Source organism: Osmia bicornis, chromosome 6, assembly GCF_907164935.1.
Source record: "Osmia bicornis bicornis chromosome 6, iOsmBic2.1, whole genome shotgun sequence".
Taxonomy (NCBI): Eukaryota; Metazoa; Arthropoda; class Insecta; order Hymenoptera; family Megachilidae; genus Osmia; species Osmia bicornis.
This window is the reverse complement of record NC_060221.1, coordinates 403,612-423,099: the sequence shown is the minus strand read 5'-3', so window position 1 is coordinate 423,099 and position 19,488 is coordinate 403,612. Positions and strand designations below refer to the sequence as shown.

At 30.9% G+C, this 19,488-nt stretch overlaps 3 protein-coding genes across 3 annotated transcripts; 2 read left to right on the top strand and 1 right to left on the bottom strand.

The window, feature by feature from the left end:
• Window positions 1–225: 225 nt before the first annotated feature.
• LOC114879638 (supervillin) lies at window positions 226–10,378 on the top strand. The gene is given in 36 exon segments (XM_046286180.1): window positions 226–244; window positions 247–342; window positions 345–383; window positions 543–632; window positions 635–678; window positions 680–698; window positions 791–879; window positions 962–989; window positions 992–1,087; window positions 1,181–1,427; window positions 1,503–1,870; window positions 1,873–2,580; window positions 2,583–2,761; window positions 2,763–2,814; window positions 2,817–2,913; window positions 3,551–4,266; window positions 4,377–4,585; window positions 4,668–4,746; window positions 4,830–4,967; window positions 5,057–5,084; window positions 5,255–5,513; window positions 5,620–5,896; window positions 5,982–6,080; window positions 6,152–6,320; window positions 6,401–6,558; window positions 6,638–6,879; window positions 6,953–7,154; window positions 7,236–7,387; window positions 7,470–7,931; window positions 8,018–8,320; window positions 8,421–8,693; window positions 8,766–8,889; window positions 8,965–9,159; window positions 9,234–9,508; window positions 9,575–9,730; window positions 9,805–10,378. Coding segments are annotated over 36 exon segments (6,774 nt in total). The 3' UTR covers window positions 9,892–10,378.
• LOC114879640 (titin homolog) lies at window positions 10,208–18,674 on the bottom strand. Its single transcript, XM_029194737.2, is given in 10 exon segments — window positions 10,208–12,250; window positions 13,396–13,539; window positions 13,623–13,833; window positions 13,910–13,971; window positions 13,974–14,087; window positions 14,146–14,312; window positions 14,395–14,769; window positions 14,772–15,779; window positions 15,782–18,314; window positions 18,507–18,674. Coding segments are annotated over 9 exon segments (4,719 nt in total). The 5' UTR covers window positions 18,267–18,314; window positions 18,507–18,674; the 3' UTR covers window positions 10,208–12,097.
• LOC114879643 lies at window positions 12,478–13,389 on the top strand. Its single transcript, XM_046286186.1, is given in 5 exon segments — window positions 12,478–12,555; window positions 12,646–12,835; window positions 12,892–13,098; window positions 13,177–13,266; window positions 13,268–13,389. Coding segments are annotated over 4 exon segments (408 nt in total). The 5' UTR covers window positions 12,478–12,555; window positions 12,646–12,829; the 3' UTR covers window positions 13,373–13,389.
• Window positions 18,675–19,488: the final 814 nt, after the last annotated feature.

The following is a 19,488-nucleotide window of genomic DNA, read 5'->3' as shown; positions in this document are numbered from 1 at the left end:
AATAATGAATTATATACTTCAATAGCGTTTGACTATTTCTTGTTTATTGATATGTTTCATTCTATTATATGATTAAATTATTGTATTTTATATTTATATTTATCTCTTGTATGACCTATACTTTTGAATTGCTAGAACTTAAATATGTTTGTATATATATTATAGATAATAATGATAAACGATTTGTTACAAAATATCTGATGTGATAACTATTTATTTTTAGGAATGGTAGCTGCTGGAGCCACAGTTTAATGGCAACCAGTGGAGAAAGTTCTTCGAATGGCTCGCAAAATGATTCTATTAAATATGAGAATCAAAACATTTGTTCTCCTTATAATGAAATTCAGTTAAAAAGAATATAACACCTAATGTTATAATAGTAAGTATACTATATTTAAAATTTTTCCACTTGTTAAGTTATCAATATGTTTATTGTTCAAATTAATTTTCATAAAAACAATTGCTAAAGAATATGTCAATTTTTGATGTATATGTAATGTACTTCACTTTGATGGAACTGATTGTCAATACTTTTATAATAGAAAGTAAAAGTCGTAGTTCCATATTGGAAAAAAGTAATCGATCGATTCCAAGATCAGAAAGTAAAGAAAGTAAAAATCTTACATTATACAAGCAGCACCAATTCGTGAGACTAAGACTTCCAGATTAAGGGCTGCTTTCAATTATATCGCCCAATGGTATGTTGCATTTATTAGTTTCAACAGAATATACATATGTATCTTCTATCTTTAATATGCGATTTAATATATTTGATGTTTTATTTACACAGGTGGAACAATGTTATCAAAAAAATTAGGTATGTCAGAAACTTCTACTCCTTTGGGTCTCCAACCTGGCAGTAGTTTATCAATTAAAGATGTAAGTAATCGCATTTAATATGGTCACCAAATATACATGGTACTTGGAAATTATAAAATGTTAGATATAATATTATTTTCAGGAAAATTCAATATCGGGTAACAATAGTATTATAATTCTGCGAGAGAGAGAGATAAAAGTTATAAGCGAAAATCGTATTTAAATCGATCTCTTAATATGGAAACAACAGGAGATCGCTCGTGTCAGTGTAAGTGATTTAAAAAGATAATTATTTTCACTTATATTTTCCTGTCAGTTTTAGTAAATTAGTGTTCACAAAAATTTTTAATATGTATTTTAGCTGAATATAGCGTTAGACAAACCAGAAGACAATCAAATAAGCAAGGTTACATATCTGATACAATATCTACTTCAAATTCTAGTAATCAACATCAAGCAACAAGTAATTTAGATAAAAAACCCTTTGCGTCAAAGGTGGCTTACAGGAAAGTTAGTACTCAAAATGTTACAACTTATCCAAAAACTTGTACATTGCCTTCTGTAAATACATCTGCAAATGTTAAATGTTCAAATACGCAACGAACTAGGTAATAATTGTATTTTTATTATTGTTGCTTTTCCTACAAGATACCAGATTAATGTAAACTTTATTTCAATAACAGTGGTGGTCATAGTGATTCAGAAGTTTCACGAAGAGTTGATGCATTAACAGCGTTAACAAAATCGGCTATAGAACGCGTGGAAAGACTTACATCACACGCAAATTTGCCAACAAATTACGGACCTCAGTTGGAAAACCATACGTCTGCTGTATCATCTCAAGGAAATTCTTTCAATAGTACGGAGAATAACGCAAACAATGCACGTGTATTGCAACAATCATCTCCAAGGAAAAGTTCTATTTTAAAAAAATCAAACGAAGAACATTCTCAAGATGGATCCTTAAGTATGCAACATACGCCAGTTTCAATTCTTAAACATAAAATGTCTGAAAACGAAGTGATTCAAACTGTATCCAGTTCTAATCATACCGTTTACCTGTAACATTTTCACCCTCTGTAGTAGAGCCAACACATAAAAGACATGGTATTTTAAAAAAACGTAGTAGCCTAGATGAAAGTGAAATACTTCGACGGCGTAGCTGTTCGCCAGACATTTCGTTCGCCGATAATACTTATTCTGAATTTAGACCAATATTAAAGAATCAAAGACGATCATCCTTGGATGAAATTATCAAAAGGGATCAGAGTCCAGATCCGCAACCTACTTCTATATTAAAACGAAAATCATCTAGGGAGGACGATAGAGAAGATCGTCATATTGCTTCTTTAGAACCACAAGGTATACTTAAAAGAAAATCTACAAATAGCGTGCGATCAAACAACGTTAATCATCACGTGACCATTACAACGGATGCAACAAGTGTGAGTGGTCCCGAAATACTTGATAGCTCCGAGGTGAGGCCAATACTAAAGAAGAAGCACAGTAGAGAAGAATCATTTGGTAGCGATCCACCATCTATAGAACCACGACCAATATTGAAAAAGAAGTCGAGCACCGAATCGGACGAGCATGACGATAAACCTAAAAAGACGATTTTAAAATCAACTCGAAAAAATTCACAAGATGAATGTAACGAAACAGAATTGACCTCACCAAAAAAGTTGTCAATGCTTAGAAGTCGTGTTTCGCAAACTAGAACAAGTGGAATAGTGGAAAACGATCCTGTACGACCTATACTGAACAACCTGGCTGTAAAGACAATGAATCGCGAGTCCGTTTGAATTTATGCGACGAGATAGTTATTAATGATGATGCATGTTCGAAATCAACAGATGTATTTTTGCGGAAAAGAGCACAATCTGTCGGTCATATACAACCATCTAATATTCCTCATGAATTTACTGGTGTACTTAACAAACCGAAGATCTCTTGAATTAATATCTGTAAATGATACATCAGAAGAGAAGTCGCAAAAAAGGTAACAGTAAATAGCAACTGTTCCAAAGCAGATCTTTCTCTAGATAGTGAGAGTGCCAATACTTCTCTTACTTCCTCTGACATACTGTACAGGTATGTGGTACACTTCTATAAATACATGATTTTAGAAATTAATTTACAATGATATATAATAAAAACTAGCAATTATAAACTGAATAAACATCGAGTTATTTAAGATTATTCTTTTTTTCTTTTTTAATTAAAAATTTTTTAAGCCTTCTGTTGGGAATTTTTAGTATTTTGAATATTTGTTTATACCTTTGACATAGTAATACGTTCGGTAAGACACTCTGACTCTGTGCCAAGTTTAATTATAGATCAGCTAGCAATTCTGAAAGCTACCAGAAAACAGAGAAGCAGAACATGTACATACACAATCTGTACATTTGTTTAAAAATTAATTCTGATTTGATGTAGTCTGTTAGAGATTTTCTTGTTTTGTTTAGATGCAATTCATAATTTACAAAAGCTTTTAAGTGAAAAATGTATTTACTTCTTATTAATCCTTAACCGTTTTGAGTTCCAAGGTGTATTTGAAATGAAAAATCTTGTCGAAAAATGCCAAGCAGCGCGATCGTGCTTGATTTATTTACACATCAAGGTGAAATGTATTCGGTCTTTTCGACATGAAATCAAAACAATGCGATCGCGCTGCATGGGGCTCAACGGTTAAATAAAGATAACAAATCAACATTGCATTTAATTACAGCATAAGAAAAGAAAACTTACCAGATAAGGAAAAGCAAACTGCTCCAGTATTTGAAACTGAGACAGAAAACAAAGCATGTCTTTATAGTCTTTCTACAGATGATAGTACGAGTGGTATGCTTCCTGGCAAAATAATGGATAACAAACAGTATTCAAATGATGAAACTCTATTGTTACAAAGGAAATCAGATGATGCAGATAAACAGGAAAATAATGGTGTACATCGTAGTAACAGTGTTTCCAAAATGACAATGCATTTCAAAAGTTTACAAGAAAAAGCAAATTCTAAAGAAAAAGATGGTTTACCTCAAAAAGCACAAAATAAAGGGTCACATGGAATACAACGTTATAGAGAACGAAAATGTCAAGGGAATGATAGATTTAACACACAGCCAGTAACTTTGCAAGAAGTACAGGAAGCAGTTTTACAAAATCAGCGTAATGCTACATCAGCTAGAGATCCAAAGTCAACGGAAAATAATTCAACTGACGATGAGTTTGATCCTTCTAAATTAAGTTTGGCAGAACGAGTGCGTTTGTTTAATCAGAAAATTGATACTGAAAAATGTTCCGTGTCAAATGATATATCAATGGAAAGGCATTCGCGAAGACGGCCGACTACTCGTTATAAAACGCAGCCAGTTACATCTGAGGAAGTTGAAGTAGCGTCGCGAATATCTCCATTAAATCCTGTTAATCACTCCTCGTTAGATATAGTAAGTATTAAAATAAAATGATGAAATAATCTGTGTATTGATACTGTACATTAATCTGTGTAATGTAATTATTTCTCTAAAACTTTTATAAAAATGTTGATGCTTTTTAAGGTAATTTACCAAAAAGCATTTTAAAAACTATACCATTACATACACCTAGTGTACCACGAGCAAAAAGTCCTGAACTTGAAGGTATGAAGTTAATAAAATCTGTACTTAAAAAGGAATCGGAAGAATTAGAACAACGAACCTCTGAAAATTGTGATGCTTTACCACGTTCCATTTTAAAATCTAACTTAATAAAAATGGAAGAAAATAAGGTAATAATATTTAATATTGATAAAGCGAAAGTATTTCTAATCAGACTAAGAACATCAATAATGATAAAGATCTTATATGTAGACAGGAGGTGGAATTAAACATAATTATTCTACACAGTACGATCTGAGTTGTACATATAAAGAAGATAATAGTAAAGTAGGTAAGTGTAGTAAGAAAAAGTGGATAAATATCTTTCCATAAAAATACTTTCTTCGTATACAACAATATTCATATCTTCGTTAGGTGACTTTGATAAATTTCAAACTGAAATTACTTCATCCAAAATACATGAAGAAACGGTTCAAACATCGGATAATACACTCGGCGAAGATTGTGAAGCTGTATCTTCTTTTAATTATTCTTCTGTTTCAAACAAACCAGGTAATAGATTTTATATAAATTTATTTATAAATAATTTAAAATAAGTCTTCTCTTGTTGATCAGCAATTTTATATCGCATTAATATTTAGTTTATATTAATGAAGCATCCTGTATATTGTAACAATGTCTGCTCTATTTTTGAAGTTTTCAGTATACTTTACCAATTGCGGTTTTTACACGTCGCAGAACGTTCTTTCTATTTATTACTACAATTACCGATAAGATTACATTATGTAAAAAATGTGAACGTGAACACACGTGTGTATATTGTAATTAACTATTTATAGGTATGCTTCATTGTTGAAGAGCGCCAGTCACCATACGATTAGCAATAAAGCGAACGAAAGTGACTCGTGTCCTGCAGGAATAGAAAAGCAACATCCTGTAGCTCTTCCGGGATTATATCGTAGTGCAACACAAGCAATACCAACAATAGATACTAATGATGGTCCAAGCATGAGTATCGCAGAACGATTAGCTGCACTTCAGCGTAGTGGTAATACAAGTTGGAAAAGACGCATAGCACCGGAATCACCTAATCCATCTGTAATATTTTTTTATATTTGGATTATTTATATCAAAGTGGTTCTGTTCTAAAATTTAAACACCTTAAACACCTAAATGATTGTAATTAATTAAAATCAACGATTAGGATGGATTATCTGCTGGTTTACTCAGTAAAGAAGAATTAAGCATCAAGCAAGGAGTACTAGCCGATCGTCTTGGAAAATTAGAATCTGCTACAGAAGGATGGAAAAAGAGAATAGCTGCATCGGATGTAACAAAATTTACAGTAGCTGGCAAAATGAAGGTAGAGCTACCAGAACATTTAGATCCAGGACCATCTTCGCCACTTATTGAAGTTACAGGAAGTATTACAGATAGGAAGAAGAAAACACCTAGGCCCGAGCGATTTAGAGCGAAAAAGGGTAATATTCTTTAATGTAATTTAAATTAAATTAGTAAGTACATAGAAAGAAAATCTTGAAAGTGCAAAAATGTATTCTTAAATAGGTTATGCAACGGATGTTGTATCTATGCCGACTAGCCCAAGCAAAGATTCATGTATCAAGTCCCGAGAAAGCTTTTCTGAACCTACAAGCGAAGACAGTGGTGCGTAGTTTGTTTAATAGTTGGGTAATTATGTGATTAATGTTTGTATTCAAGCTCGTGTATTTTATTAGGAGAAGAATTGAAAGTAGGAAAAAATGTATCACCTGTTGTATCAGTACCTAAGATAGATGATGAAACATTCACTTCCTTCTTTACTGGAATTTCATTAAAAAAATGTGAAACTGAATCAATTGATTTAAACGAAAGCGATTTTGACATGATTACATCGCAATCTGAATTGTAAGAGTTCTGCTATTCTTATTAGTGTCATTTATTATCTTTGGTATTGTATTTTTAATAAATTTTTTATATATTTACAGATTAGTTCAGAAACGAAATATACACCTAAAACGACGACGTGTCATGTCTAGAAATCCTCTTAAATCACTTGCTGCTCGTACTGATTTGAAATCAGAATATACTGAGATTCGGACTGGTATTGCAGAGAAGGTAATGAAACAATTAAATATTGAAAAACGTAAGTCCTTATGATATTTTATTACATATTATTAATTTCATGTGATATGTTATTTATATCTCATTGTATTATTTTATAGTAGCTAAAAATTCGTCGTTAGCAATGGAAGCTTTAGCTGGCCTAGCTTCTACCGAAGACTTTAGTAATATAACACTAAGAAATGTTGCAGAAACAAATATTTCAGCGAATAAACTACAACCATATAAGGATATAATGTTGATTTTAATTAAGGGCAGGCGTCACATACAAGTAAGATTAGTTGAGCCAGTTGGAGAAAGTATAAACAGCGGCGATAATTTCATTTTAGTGACAAAATCGGAGGTAATCAAGAGAATATTATTTAAATAAAAAATTTATTTATAATATCTTAATCAATCTTATATTTTCAATTTAGGTTTATAATTATGTTGGAAAGTATTGCAATGTTATTGAAAAAACTCGAGGTGCAGAAATAGCAATGAGTATTCAACAACACAAAGATCTTGGTTGCCAAGCATCTCAAGTTATTACTATTAACGAAGATAAAATAACTTGTACAAGAAGTCAGTTACAAAAATTTTGGAATTATCTCGGCGTTGAACTTGAAAACGTGAATGGTAAGGTAACAGACCTTTTATCCGATATGAATGTAAAAATAATATGAAGGAAAAAAATTAACAATATATTAATTTCAATAGTTATCGATGGTGGACATCCCGATGAGGATGAACTTTATGAGACAGTTATGATGGATACAAACATGGTGTATGAAATTAAAGACGAAGAATTAGTACCCCTTGAAAAATATTGGGGTACTATACCAAAGATTGAAATGCTTGATCTAAATAAGGTTCATATATTTATAACAAAGTTGCATTTTACGTATATAACGTATATATTGTTTACAAATAATTATTTTTGTCTTTTATAAGGTTCTGGTATTTGATTTTGGTAGTGAAATGTACATATGGAGCGGAAAGGGAGCTTCGACTGATAAGAAAAGACTTGCAACACATCTGGCTACAGAAATGTGGCAAGAAGGATATGATTATACAGAATGTGCTGTGTGTCCAATTACTGCGGCGTCTATGATTGGCAGACGTGTTGTGTCAAAAACGGACTTAAAATCTTCTAAATTAAGACCAAAATGGTGTTTACTTGCCAAGTTAACGCAACACGTAGAAACAATACTTTTCAGAGAAAAGTTCCTTGACTGGCCAAATGTATCTGGTATAATACGAGTTAGAGGCACTAAAAGTAAAGAACAAGTCGATGGAACTATAACTATAGAAGTGTGCAATATTGATAATTTACTAGAAGAAAATAATACTCCCGTTGATTTAATTCTTCAAGGAAGTCATTTGGGTAGAGGTACTGGTTGGTATGACGATGAGGTAATTTTTTTTTTTTTTTTACATGAATTCGGTACACGGTTTAAATGATTTAAAAGCAATTTATCTATCATAACTTAATTCTTCAGCTAATGAAACAGTACGTTGTTACTACTACTGGAGTGAAAGTGTGGCACATTGATGAATTCTCGCATACTCTGTTAGATAAGTCATCCGTTGGTCAGTTTTATTCGGGAGACAGTTATATTATTCATTGGATGTATTCCGTTACAATTACTGGTCGTGAGCTTAGTGGTTTGCCATCGAAGCATTCTGCAAAGGGTCGTGATCGTTCGGTGTATTTTATTTGGCAAGGGCAGAATGCGTCTTTGAACGAACAAGGTGCTGCAGCGTTACTAACTATTGAATTGGATAACGATCAAGCGCCTCAGGTATTTTTTATCAATTAAATTATATCAGTGAAAGTATAACTTTCTAATAAATAAATATTGCAAACTCACATAAACGCGTACGTACACACACTCTTTGTAGCTTCGTGTAGTTCAAGGACACGAACCGGCTGCATTTTTAAATTTATTTTCTGGAGGAATGATTGTACATTGTGGCAAGAAAACGAATACAAGATGCGACGAACGATGGCGATTGTACATATGTCGAGGTACTTTAGAGTCAGAGGTGTCTTTAACAGAGATTCCTTGTAGTACTCGCCAATTACGAAGCAGAGGTTCTCTTATATTACTAGATACTAGAAATAATAAAATTTATATATGGCATGGATCAAATACGTTACCTCATATTAAGAAGGTATTCTTTTTAAATTCTTTATTTTAACGTTATAATTATATTTCAATTGCTTTAATGGGAAAATGCTTTTAGAATATACTTAAAGCAGCAACAAAATTACAAGAAAATCGACCTCAGGAAACCGGTTTGTCGTCTGAAATTAATGTAGAAATTCTTGAAACTGATGAAGGAATGGAACCAGAAGAATTCACTAGTGGTAAATACAAGTATAAATATCATATCATATTATTAACATAACTGATTATTTAATAATCCGTATTTGATTACGTAGCATTAGGAAGAATGAACAAAAAATTGTATATATCGTTAGAAAAAAAACAATTACAAGAACACACCCCAAGATTGTTTCATTTATCAAGCATTTCTAAAGAATTTAAGCCTGTAGAAATATTGTGTCCTCATCGTGCTTCTTTGCCAACTCCATTTCCTTTTCTGCAGGAAGAGTTGTATCAAGCTCATCAACCAGGTATTTTGTGAAATATAGAGTGATAGTTTTTTATTGGTTGCACTGAATATAAAGCGATTAAATTATTATTTCAGCTTTATTTTTATTGAATAATAAAAATGAATTGTGGATATGGCAAGGTTGGTGGCCTGATAATGGCGGAGAAGATCAGTCTGGTAGTAAAGCTGTAAGATGGCAAGCCGAAAGAAGAGCTGCTATGACAGTGGCAATGCAGTACTGGCAAAAAATTCATCCAGAAACAAATAAGTACCCAATTTATCTAGTCTGGGCTGGTCTTGAACCATTGCAATTCATAAATTTATTTCCTACGTGGACATATCGAGATGATATTGCGGAATTAAACATAGAGGTATTTATTTATTTATTTATTCAAATTATTAAAGTTATAGGATCTACATAAATATTCTGCAATTAGGATGGTCGTAAACCTGGCGAAGTATTAACTGCAGAGAGTGAGTTAAACCGATTAACACAAAGCACGTATCCCCCAGCTCAATTATTACAACGACCTTTACCAGAAGGAGTCGATCCGACACGCTTGGAATTGTACTTATCGCAACAACATTTTCAAGTAAATTTTGTAACTCACACTTTTTAAAACAATTCATTAATTAGCAAGCTACATGTTGAATATCTTTCTAACAGGAACTGTTAGGTATGACTAAAGAAGAATTTCGAGAACTTCCGGTTTGGAAACAAGTGAACCTTAAGAAAGAAATAGGGCTTTTTTGATCAAATATTCTGACTGCCGATCCTACAAGAAATAGCTGCCCCTGTAAACAATTAATAAAGTTTTTGTTAATTGTTTTATGATGTTTATAACTTCAGATTTTTTAATTTTTCAATGTATCCGCGTTTAAGATACGCCTAAAGTTGCCTATCAACAGAAAAAAAGAAACTAATATTATAACACAGTTGAAGATGTTTACTACTATTTCAAATATAATATATATATATATATACACTACATAGTGCGTGTGTGTATGCACATACAACGGCACGTACACAGATAGGTAATTATATATTTTTAATACATATTAAACGTAAATTGGCTTGTGAATATTTCCTTTATATTTGTATGGGCTTTGTATTCAATGATAATACAATATGTTTAGAATGGCTTATTCTTACATGTGTAACATTTGTACAAGAGCGACTGTATTCTTTACAACATACTCCATGTTTTTGAACAGTATTTAATGAAATTTCTCAATGTTTCCTTGAGTCTTATTTTATAGCCCTCCTAAAATCCTCAATCATGTGCATTCTATACGTTGTAGTATTGGTTTTAGAAAAAAACTAAATAGTTCACTTCATTGGAAAAAAGAAAAAATAAATAAATAAATCCTTTTTCAAGTACGTATTTAACGGTACAATACTATCGTATCTCGTATAGGATGCATCACATTAAAATAACTTTGTATTCACATGTTCTTTGTATTTGAGATTTATGGGATACCCAAATAAAATACTAATAAAATCTATAATTTTAATACATCAAAAATAAGCAGAACAAATTTAATATATCTTTAATAATTGCAACAACCAATTAAATATACTCCTACTTCTTTAAGCGCAAATTATAAAGATCTGTTACCATCTATTTTTAAAAACTCTTATAATTTCACCAAGGCACAAGATTATATGTAGAATACAAAAGAATCATAAATTAAATTCGAACGTATAATTCAGTTTAAAATTTGTTAATGTGTATGCAGAGAACACAAATTCACTCCAGTGCTTACAATGGTCGTTTCATTAATCTAGAATATGAATATTCTATGAAAAGTTTACATGTCATACACACGCACTCAATCACTCATGCACACGTATGCACAAAATGAGGTCCACTCATGAGGAAATATGTATCTCAAATAACATAAATTAGTTATGCAGTTTATAAAAAAGAAATATGATATATGTATGTTACATGGTTCAACAAACACATTTGTTACTTTAATCAGTGTCATATTCATTTTTAGTATTTAAGTTCTTTTACAATAGAATATAAAGGGAATGTAATAAAATAAACTCAAGTTATAAATCTTTACTTTCGAATTTTTCAATAATTACCTAACATGATTGAGCTCATCAAACGCAAAGCAACGATAAATGATTAAAGTAACATGTATTATTTTTGAAACACATCTTTTTTTTTTTTTTATTATTATGTAAAACATAACTTAAAAGCAATGAAAGGCTAAACGCCTCTCAACCTATTATGTACTAAAGTACGCATATAAATCTATCATATCTAAATCTTCTAATATTAAAATAGTTCATCTGATTAGTTGATTCAGTATTTTACGTCTTATATTAAAATCGTGCGTGATGTAAAATAACACATCAGAGTTATGATTTCTTTGTTCACTTTAAGGTTCCCAAACGAATTAGCTCGTTATTAATCTTCACACCTAATTAACAATATTAGCTGTGTTGGAATATAACACTAGTGTTTCCATTCAAATCGTTGGACATCTGTAGCACACAATCATATTTTTAATATATACGTATTTTACAGTTTCTTAAGATTAAATTTATTGTTAATTCACTGATATAAACCACATATAAATCATAACTTTATATAATTATCATCAACAATAAACTTCAATGTTATAAACAATGCACAACAAGAACATAATTAATTAAATTTATTTTATGCAATGATAAATGTAAGAACTAATTTTAAAACAATTTCTTTTAGGAAGGAAGAATATATTATACAATCTCTTATACAAATTATAGATAACAGGTGACAAATATGTATTTACATTTTCATATTGTTATACATATTATAAAACTGTTACTGCCACGTGTAATACTTCATCAAAATATTTGCCTCATTTATACTTAATATCCTTGTTATTTCTTTTTAAGTTTTAAGTAAAAGTAAGCGAAAATAGATATACAAAGAAAACGATCGTTACCGTTTGTGTATTCACAGAACTTTTCCATCGATATAAGCCTTTATGGCATTTTGACATTCTATGGAACACCAGTGTTGGATCAGTAAATAGGTCTCTGATTCCAATGCTGCATCTAATTTTTTCCGCAAACTATGTCGTAGCAGTGTTTTTGTAGCTTCCATAGACTGAAAATGAATAGACAGAGCATTAAAATAGTAATGCATATGTAAATATAGAAATCAGGACGCGTAGCATAAATATTAATTAGCTTTATATACTCATTAACAGCTATATAGGCACGAGTGGAACATTCTACTGTTACTTATGACATAAGTTTCATTCGATTAACGAATCATATATGTACATATATAAAAATGTTAGTATTAATTTATTTTCTATTGCCCATAATAACTAAATGCTTCGGGAGTTTATATATAATTAACAGTAAATTAAACAATGTTACATTCAAATATTCAGACGATGTAAGTAAGTACGTATGTTTAAATATTATGCATTATAAGAAATGTACAAAAATATTGTATGTGAAAGAAATATGTAACTTATGACGACATTGATGCAGATTAACGGAGAAAGTGATTTACACGAATGTAAAGTTAACGAAGCGTGTAATGTGATTTATGAACGATTTTGGGCATCTAGTTTAACAGAAAGACTTTGTCGTTGTCCTAATAGAAAGGAATGCCCGTGGCAATGGATGAAAAAAACCTGAAAATTCATCCCTTCGGTTGAATAATAAATCGTATATGAAGGTATGGAAAAACGTCTATTATATGTTGCACTTAAAAAAATGTACTTATTTTTCTAGTTTTGTTCTACAATAATAAAGATGAATGTATGTACGCATAGTGAAGAGGCAGTACAAATATATGGTAAAAGTGATAGAGATAATTCTTATTTAACGCCATATAATGTAACTGTAAACTGCATTTGCCCAGAATCACATTACTGGAGGCTTCAAAAATACATGTACGAAGAAAATGATCTCATTATGCAAACATTCAAATGTGTCAAGGTATACATATATTTAAAGTTAATAGATGTTTTAATCATTTAAATATTCTAATAAATTTTCTGTTATATTTTTATATAGAAAAGAACATGGATTGCTGATGAATTTTGTGGACATATACGAACTGATATATATTCAACATATTACAGATGTACTTGTCCCCAAAATCATTTTGTGTGTCTTTAAGGATCAAAATAGGGAAAATGTTCAAGAACTACTTATTCTGGGCCTGCTTACAAAGGGTTCTGTCTTCCATTCAAAAATATGTAACGTTTAATTATTTTTAAGAACAATACATACCTGTGAAGATTGTTCACTCATGGCTTTTAAAGTTGGTAATAATTCCACTTGAAATCTATCAGGCCATAGAACTCGAGTAACAAGACCAGCTCTTAATGCTTCACTAGCGGTTAGTGTTCTTCCACCTAATAATAATTCACTTGTCTGTAAAAGAAAAAAAAATTACTTTTATCGTCTTGATTACATATGTATGTATAAAGAACATTTAAATGAAATAACACACTTACAATTGCACTTCCTAATATATGTGATAACGTGTAAACAGCAGCACCTTCAGCAATTTGCCCCAACTTCCCATAAGGTGTACTGAATGTTGCTTTATCACTAGCTATCACAAGATCAAACAAAGGCAACATTGTTACTCCAAGTCCAACTGCAGAACCCTGAACTCCAGCCACAATAGGTTTATTAAATGATGCTAAAGTTTTAATAAAATCTCTAAATACGGGAAAAAATGAGTTTAGTTTAACATAAACACAATAAGTTATACGAATTTTATAATAACAACTACTACTTAACAGCATCCGCCACTTCTTGGGCACGAATTCGCCGTTCTTCTTTGTTTGCATGCAATAGCGTAGGAAAAGTTCAATACCTTCGCAAAAACTGCTACCTGTTGACGTTAGTAAAACAACTCTACAGTCATCATCTTTTCTTAAAATTGATAATGTTTCGCGAAACTCTTGCATCACCTAAAAATCATTACATTATACATTTGATAGATTTGTAACAAGATATTAAATACAATACCTGCAGAGTGAGAGCATTCCTTATTTTTGTTGAAGATGACGGTGTAAGTATTAACTGGACAAGATTACCGTGTCGGCGTACGTTGATTTCTTTATTACTGAACTGACTACGAGTTTCCATTTTTGTTTTATTATCTAATTCCACTACCTTCATAATATTTGCATTTACTGAAAAATTAGCGTTTTATAGTTAATAATGTTTATTAAAAATAATAAAGAATTATTATTTTCTTTAAATTATTCTTTTCACCTTTGCTTTTACGATTTGCCGTTGAACTTCCTGATCTACTTCCAGCACTGACTACTGAAAGAGCATTTGCAGCTTCTGCAAGGCAAGCTGAAAGCTCATCTTCCTCTTTGGAAAATTCTTCATTATCCTGTTCATTTGCTTTAGCAAATGTAACTTTGTTGTTCTTTGCAGTTTTCTTCGTTTTAGATGTTACCTTACCTGTAGCTGCACCATTCGATCGTGTGATAACTTTGCCTAAACCGCTATTTGTTTCATTTATTAGAGTAGTTTCTGATTGCTTAGAACTTTTATTATCAGTTTTCTTTGGATCTGATTTTTTATTCGGACGCGGAGGAAAAATCATTTTATCTTCTCTGGTATCGATAGTAATGGTTCTGTATCTATTTTTGGTACAGTCTTCTTTTTAATTTTCTTTGCATTTGTTTTATTATCCTCTTGCGAAAGTCTTCTCTTTGTAGATCTTAAAGAATGAGACCCTCCTTCGTCAATAATTTTAACTCCATCATTCTTTTCTGAACTATCAATACTAACTCTAGGACTTCCAGATGCACTGGAAAACGAACTAGATGAATGTCTTCTAATTATAACAGATGCGTCCGCTGCATTCCTTATTTTTGCAGGTAAAATAAATTCTTGAGATGTTTCATTAACTGGTTTTACAGTTGTAACTTGATCCCCAATTTTCTTATCTAAATGCATGTCGTTTAAATACACAGACGTTCTTTTAGATCTTGGCGAAACTTTTGATACACCCGATGTCGAAGTACGTAATCTTAAAACGGCATTACGTACCAATTTTTTTCTAATTTTAAGTTCACGTTGTACTTTCTGTATATCCATAACTTTTGCTTGGGACTTGGTAATAGGAATTAATCGCTTTTTATCTGGTTGTTCCACATCGTATAATAAATTTACAACACCTTCGACTTGAAGTAATCTATCTATTTCATTTATGATCTTCTTTTTCGGTTTAGAATCTCCAGGGTTGTTCTCTGCTACCCGTTTTGATTTTGAAACAATTTTTGATCCAGTCTTTTTTGATGGTGTATTCAGTTTTGTTTTTAAAACTAATAGCTTTTTTATTAGAAGGCATATTTGGCCTCAAAATTTCTTTACCACCATATTTCTTGTAGTAATAGATTGTGATGCCTTTTTACTAAGACTTTGTTTTGGACGTTTTAAAAGTATATTCTCAGATTTATTCAGTACCGAATCAACTTTATCATTATTATCTGCACCCTGTTTGTTTGTTACCACTTTGTTATTGTAACATCAACATCATTGTATATTATTAGCAGGTAAAATATTTTCCTCAGATACATGATCTTCAGTTAAACTAACGTCCGCTGTAATTTGTGACATCTTTTCTTGGATCTGCTTTTTAACGAAGTTTTACTTTTGTTTATCTTCTGTCGTTTTACAATATTTTGTTGTTGTTCATGCTCTCTAGCTTTTTCGGTAGGTTTCCGTTTTCTTCCGGATCTCGATTCATCCAGTCGTACATCTTGCACATTTGATTCTATACTTTTTTCTAAAGTATGCTGCTCAATAATCGTAGGAGAGGACTCAGACTCAGACTCAGGGTTTGTATCTTTTACAGAGGATTCAGTAGTTTCATCTATTAAATCGATATTCACAATTTGTTTTTTTATATCGGATATGGGTTTTGCTTCTACTTCTTTAGAAACTTCACTAGGTTTAGATGTTTTCTTTTTCCTTGGTGCACTCCTTTTGACGGGATTAACAGGTAATTCTAGAAGTTGTTTTAATGCTAATTCTCGTTCAATCAAAGGATCAAGTTTTGGCGGTGTGTTATGACCACTATGTTCAACATTTATTGGATTTTTTCCCTCTTCAGTTAAAGTTGGCGGCTTTAAGTTTGACCAATCTGGATCAACATCACCTTCCAATATGGCTAACAATTCTTTATTATCAGAACTACTTTCTTTGCTAGCTGCTGCACTTGTATTATCTATTGATTTTTTGTCACAGTGAGTAGATGGTTGAGTAACAGATTGAGGTAATGGTATAAGAGCTGGTAAAGAACTTGCTGGACTACCTGCTAACTTACTTGATAATCTTTGAGTTAGTTTCTTCACAAAAAATATATCAGGTCCAGGCGGTGCTTCAACAATTTTCTGTTTCTCACGAAGCCTTTCCTTCAATGCTTCTGTTACTTCAGCTGGTGAAGCTATTTGGCTAGTTAAATTACGACCACGACTAACAGTCATAACTGGTGTTTGTGACGATGATATTTGACTACATGTAACTGAATCATTAGTTGTGTCTTTTACAGTGTGTTCAGAATTCTGTGATACCAAAGAATTAACTTGATCCTTATGCGATGGTTTTATATTATTTTGAACCTGTTTGTTTACAGGCTGATTATTACTTATTTGTTCTTTTGATATTTGTGCATCTTTATTTTCTTTAACAATCTCCACATCTTCTGTAACTTTTTTAGCACCTGCAGCAAACTCTTCTTTTAAACGTGTGACCTCTTCTTCAACTAGTACAACTGCATCCTCTTCTATTGTCTGTATTGTTTTTGTATCATTTAATAAAGTTTTCAGTTCAATTTCTACAGTGTCTTGCATTTTAGATGCTGATTGATTATCATCTTCTGCATTCTCGTCCCGCCAGTCATCAAAAATATCTTGAATTACGCTTCTTTTATTACTTGCATTAATTTTGTTCACCTCATTGGTAGATATATTTTGTTCTTGTAGATTATCTACATGTACAGGTGTGACAACCTTACTAACGACAATTTCGCTACTCTTAAATGAACTATCACAAATTTCAGTCTTGCCTTCATCTTTTATCTCTGCCAGTTTTATCTTATCTTCTTCACCAATGTTATATCTTCCTTCTATTTTATTACTATAAACACTAGCATTATTCGGAATTTGTGATTTTACTTCTTCTGATGTGGTAGAAGTTATAGAATCTTTCTCAGAAACAGTACGGTTTAAGATTTCTTTTTTGTATGTTTCAGGTATTTCTGAATCTACAACTTCTGTCGAAATTACCTCTATTATAGTTCCCTCATTTTCTTGTGTATAATCTATCAGATTAAATTCTTCATTTACAATTTCTCCATCCTTTATCTTTTTTTCATTCACTGAAGTACCATTTTCATTGGAACCTACTGCTACATCCTTCTCACGTACAGTAAGAACAATATTTTCTTCTGTGGATTCATTTGAATCATTGATACGTACAGTTTCTACAGTCACTACCATAACTTCTGAATTACCATCATTTAATGTAGATAAATCTGCATTTGCGTCTGCATCATGCAAAGATTGGTCCTTGTCTTCAAAAGTTTGACTTAATGTCTTAATTAATGCTTGACACTGAGCATTAGTATCGCCAACTGTATCTATGTTTAACACTGTACAAACATCATGCTTTTCAAAATTTTGTTTATTCTTATCTATATTAATTAACTCTGTATTATTTGAAAATTTTGTACTTTCTTCATCTAAAGATGCACCTTCTGTGGATTCATGCTTACATTCAGTTAAATCATTTACTTGGTTTTCTTTATTTTCCTTTTCATTCTTTTTGTACTGATTATCATCGATTTGTGTATCATGATTTACTACCTCTTGCTGTGACTCATTGACAGTATAATTATATAAATTATCTATTATTTCAATTTTTACATCTTCTTTTATATCACATTCATTTATTGGAAAAACATTTTGAATTACATTATTGGTGTAATCTGATGAACTACTTTCCTGATTGTCAGGAATATTTGTTACGTTATTAATATTTGTTTCTGAATCCAATGAAGAAGATAATTGTGTATTTTCTGGTTTTATCTGTACGGTATCAATCTGTTCTTCATCTACTTGTTCCATGTTAAAACATCAAGGTTATTACAATTATTTAACAAACCATGGGCTGTCCTGTTAATCAAAAAGAATAATTAATGTCATTGATACTTAAAAAAATGATAAATGAAGTAATTATTAAATAACAAATATTTATTGGATATTCATTCTCATTAAATTAATTTAACTATGCAAGTTTCTAAATGGTATGTATTATTTGTTAGACGTAAATTAAACAATTTTTCTTAAAACCTATCATAACCTTACATGGATTCTTAATTTATTCAGAAAATAGATTTATCTCCCTTTTTATTAAACAAAACGCAAACAAAATATCATATAATTTGTATGATAAGTACATTTTAAAATAAAATCTTAATTAAAAACTATAAGAATAAAACTACGATATTTTAATCTTTCGTCAAATTATCCACAATAAATAACACACTATGTATGTATTTATATACGTACATACATAACAATCCATTTATAACAATTTAACGATTATATATGTTTATTTCTGTTCTTCGATAATAATAATATTGTCTGATATTTTTAATTAAAACTCCCTTCACTCGTGTTTTTATTATTAACAGTATTTTTGTAAGATGTGCAAAACATTATTAATGGCAGGGTAGAAAACTTACCAATCAGGACTACTTTGTCCATACTGTGTAGATTACAATAAAAATTACATATTATTTAAGTATTATAAGCATCACTTTAGAAGAGAAGAATCTTGTTCATTAAATATTTCATATATAAATCGCACAATGATAGGTTTCACACGGAAAAACAATTATTTTCTTAAATCCAAACACAATGTTTACATGAATGAAGTCAGACATTCATACTACTGTTATCAATTTAAATACTATTATTTAAATTTTTTATAACATAAACATGAATCACGCAAAAAATGAATCTTTAATTTAAAATTAAAACTGAACATATATTTCACAGTCATACAGTAAAGGTATAAATCTTGTGCAATTGCATTCGACGATTTCTAGTAATTAAGTAAACGGGGTTATTATTGGTGCTTACATATACATGACAAATAGTCAATTAAAGGTAAGAAAAAAGCTTTCTCCTGTTATCAATTCTTTATAACTAACAGTACGTATGTATGCACATACTATTTACATCATATTTAATGGCAATAAATCAATGATGATGTATAATTATTATGTACGTCGTTTTAATACAAAATGATTGCATATATACAAAAGTGTATTATTAAAATATT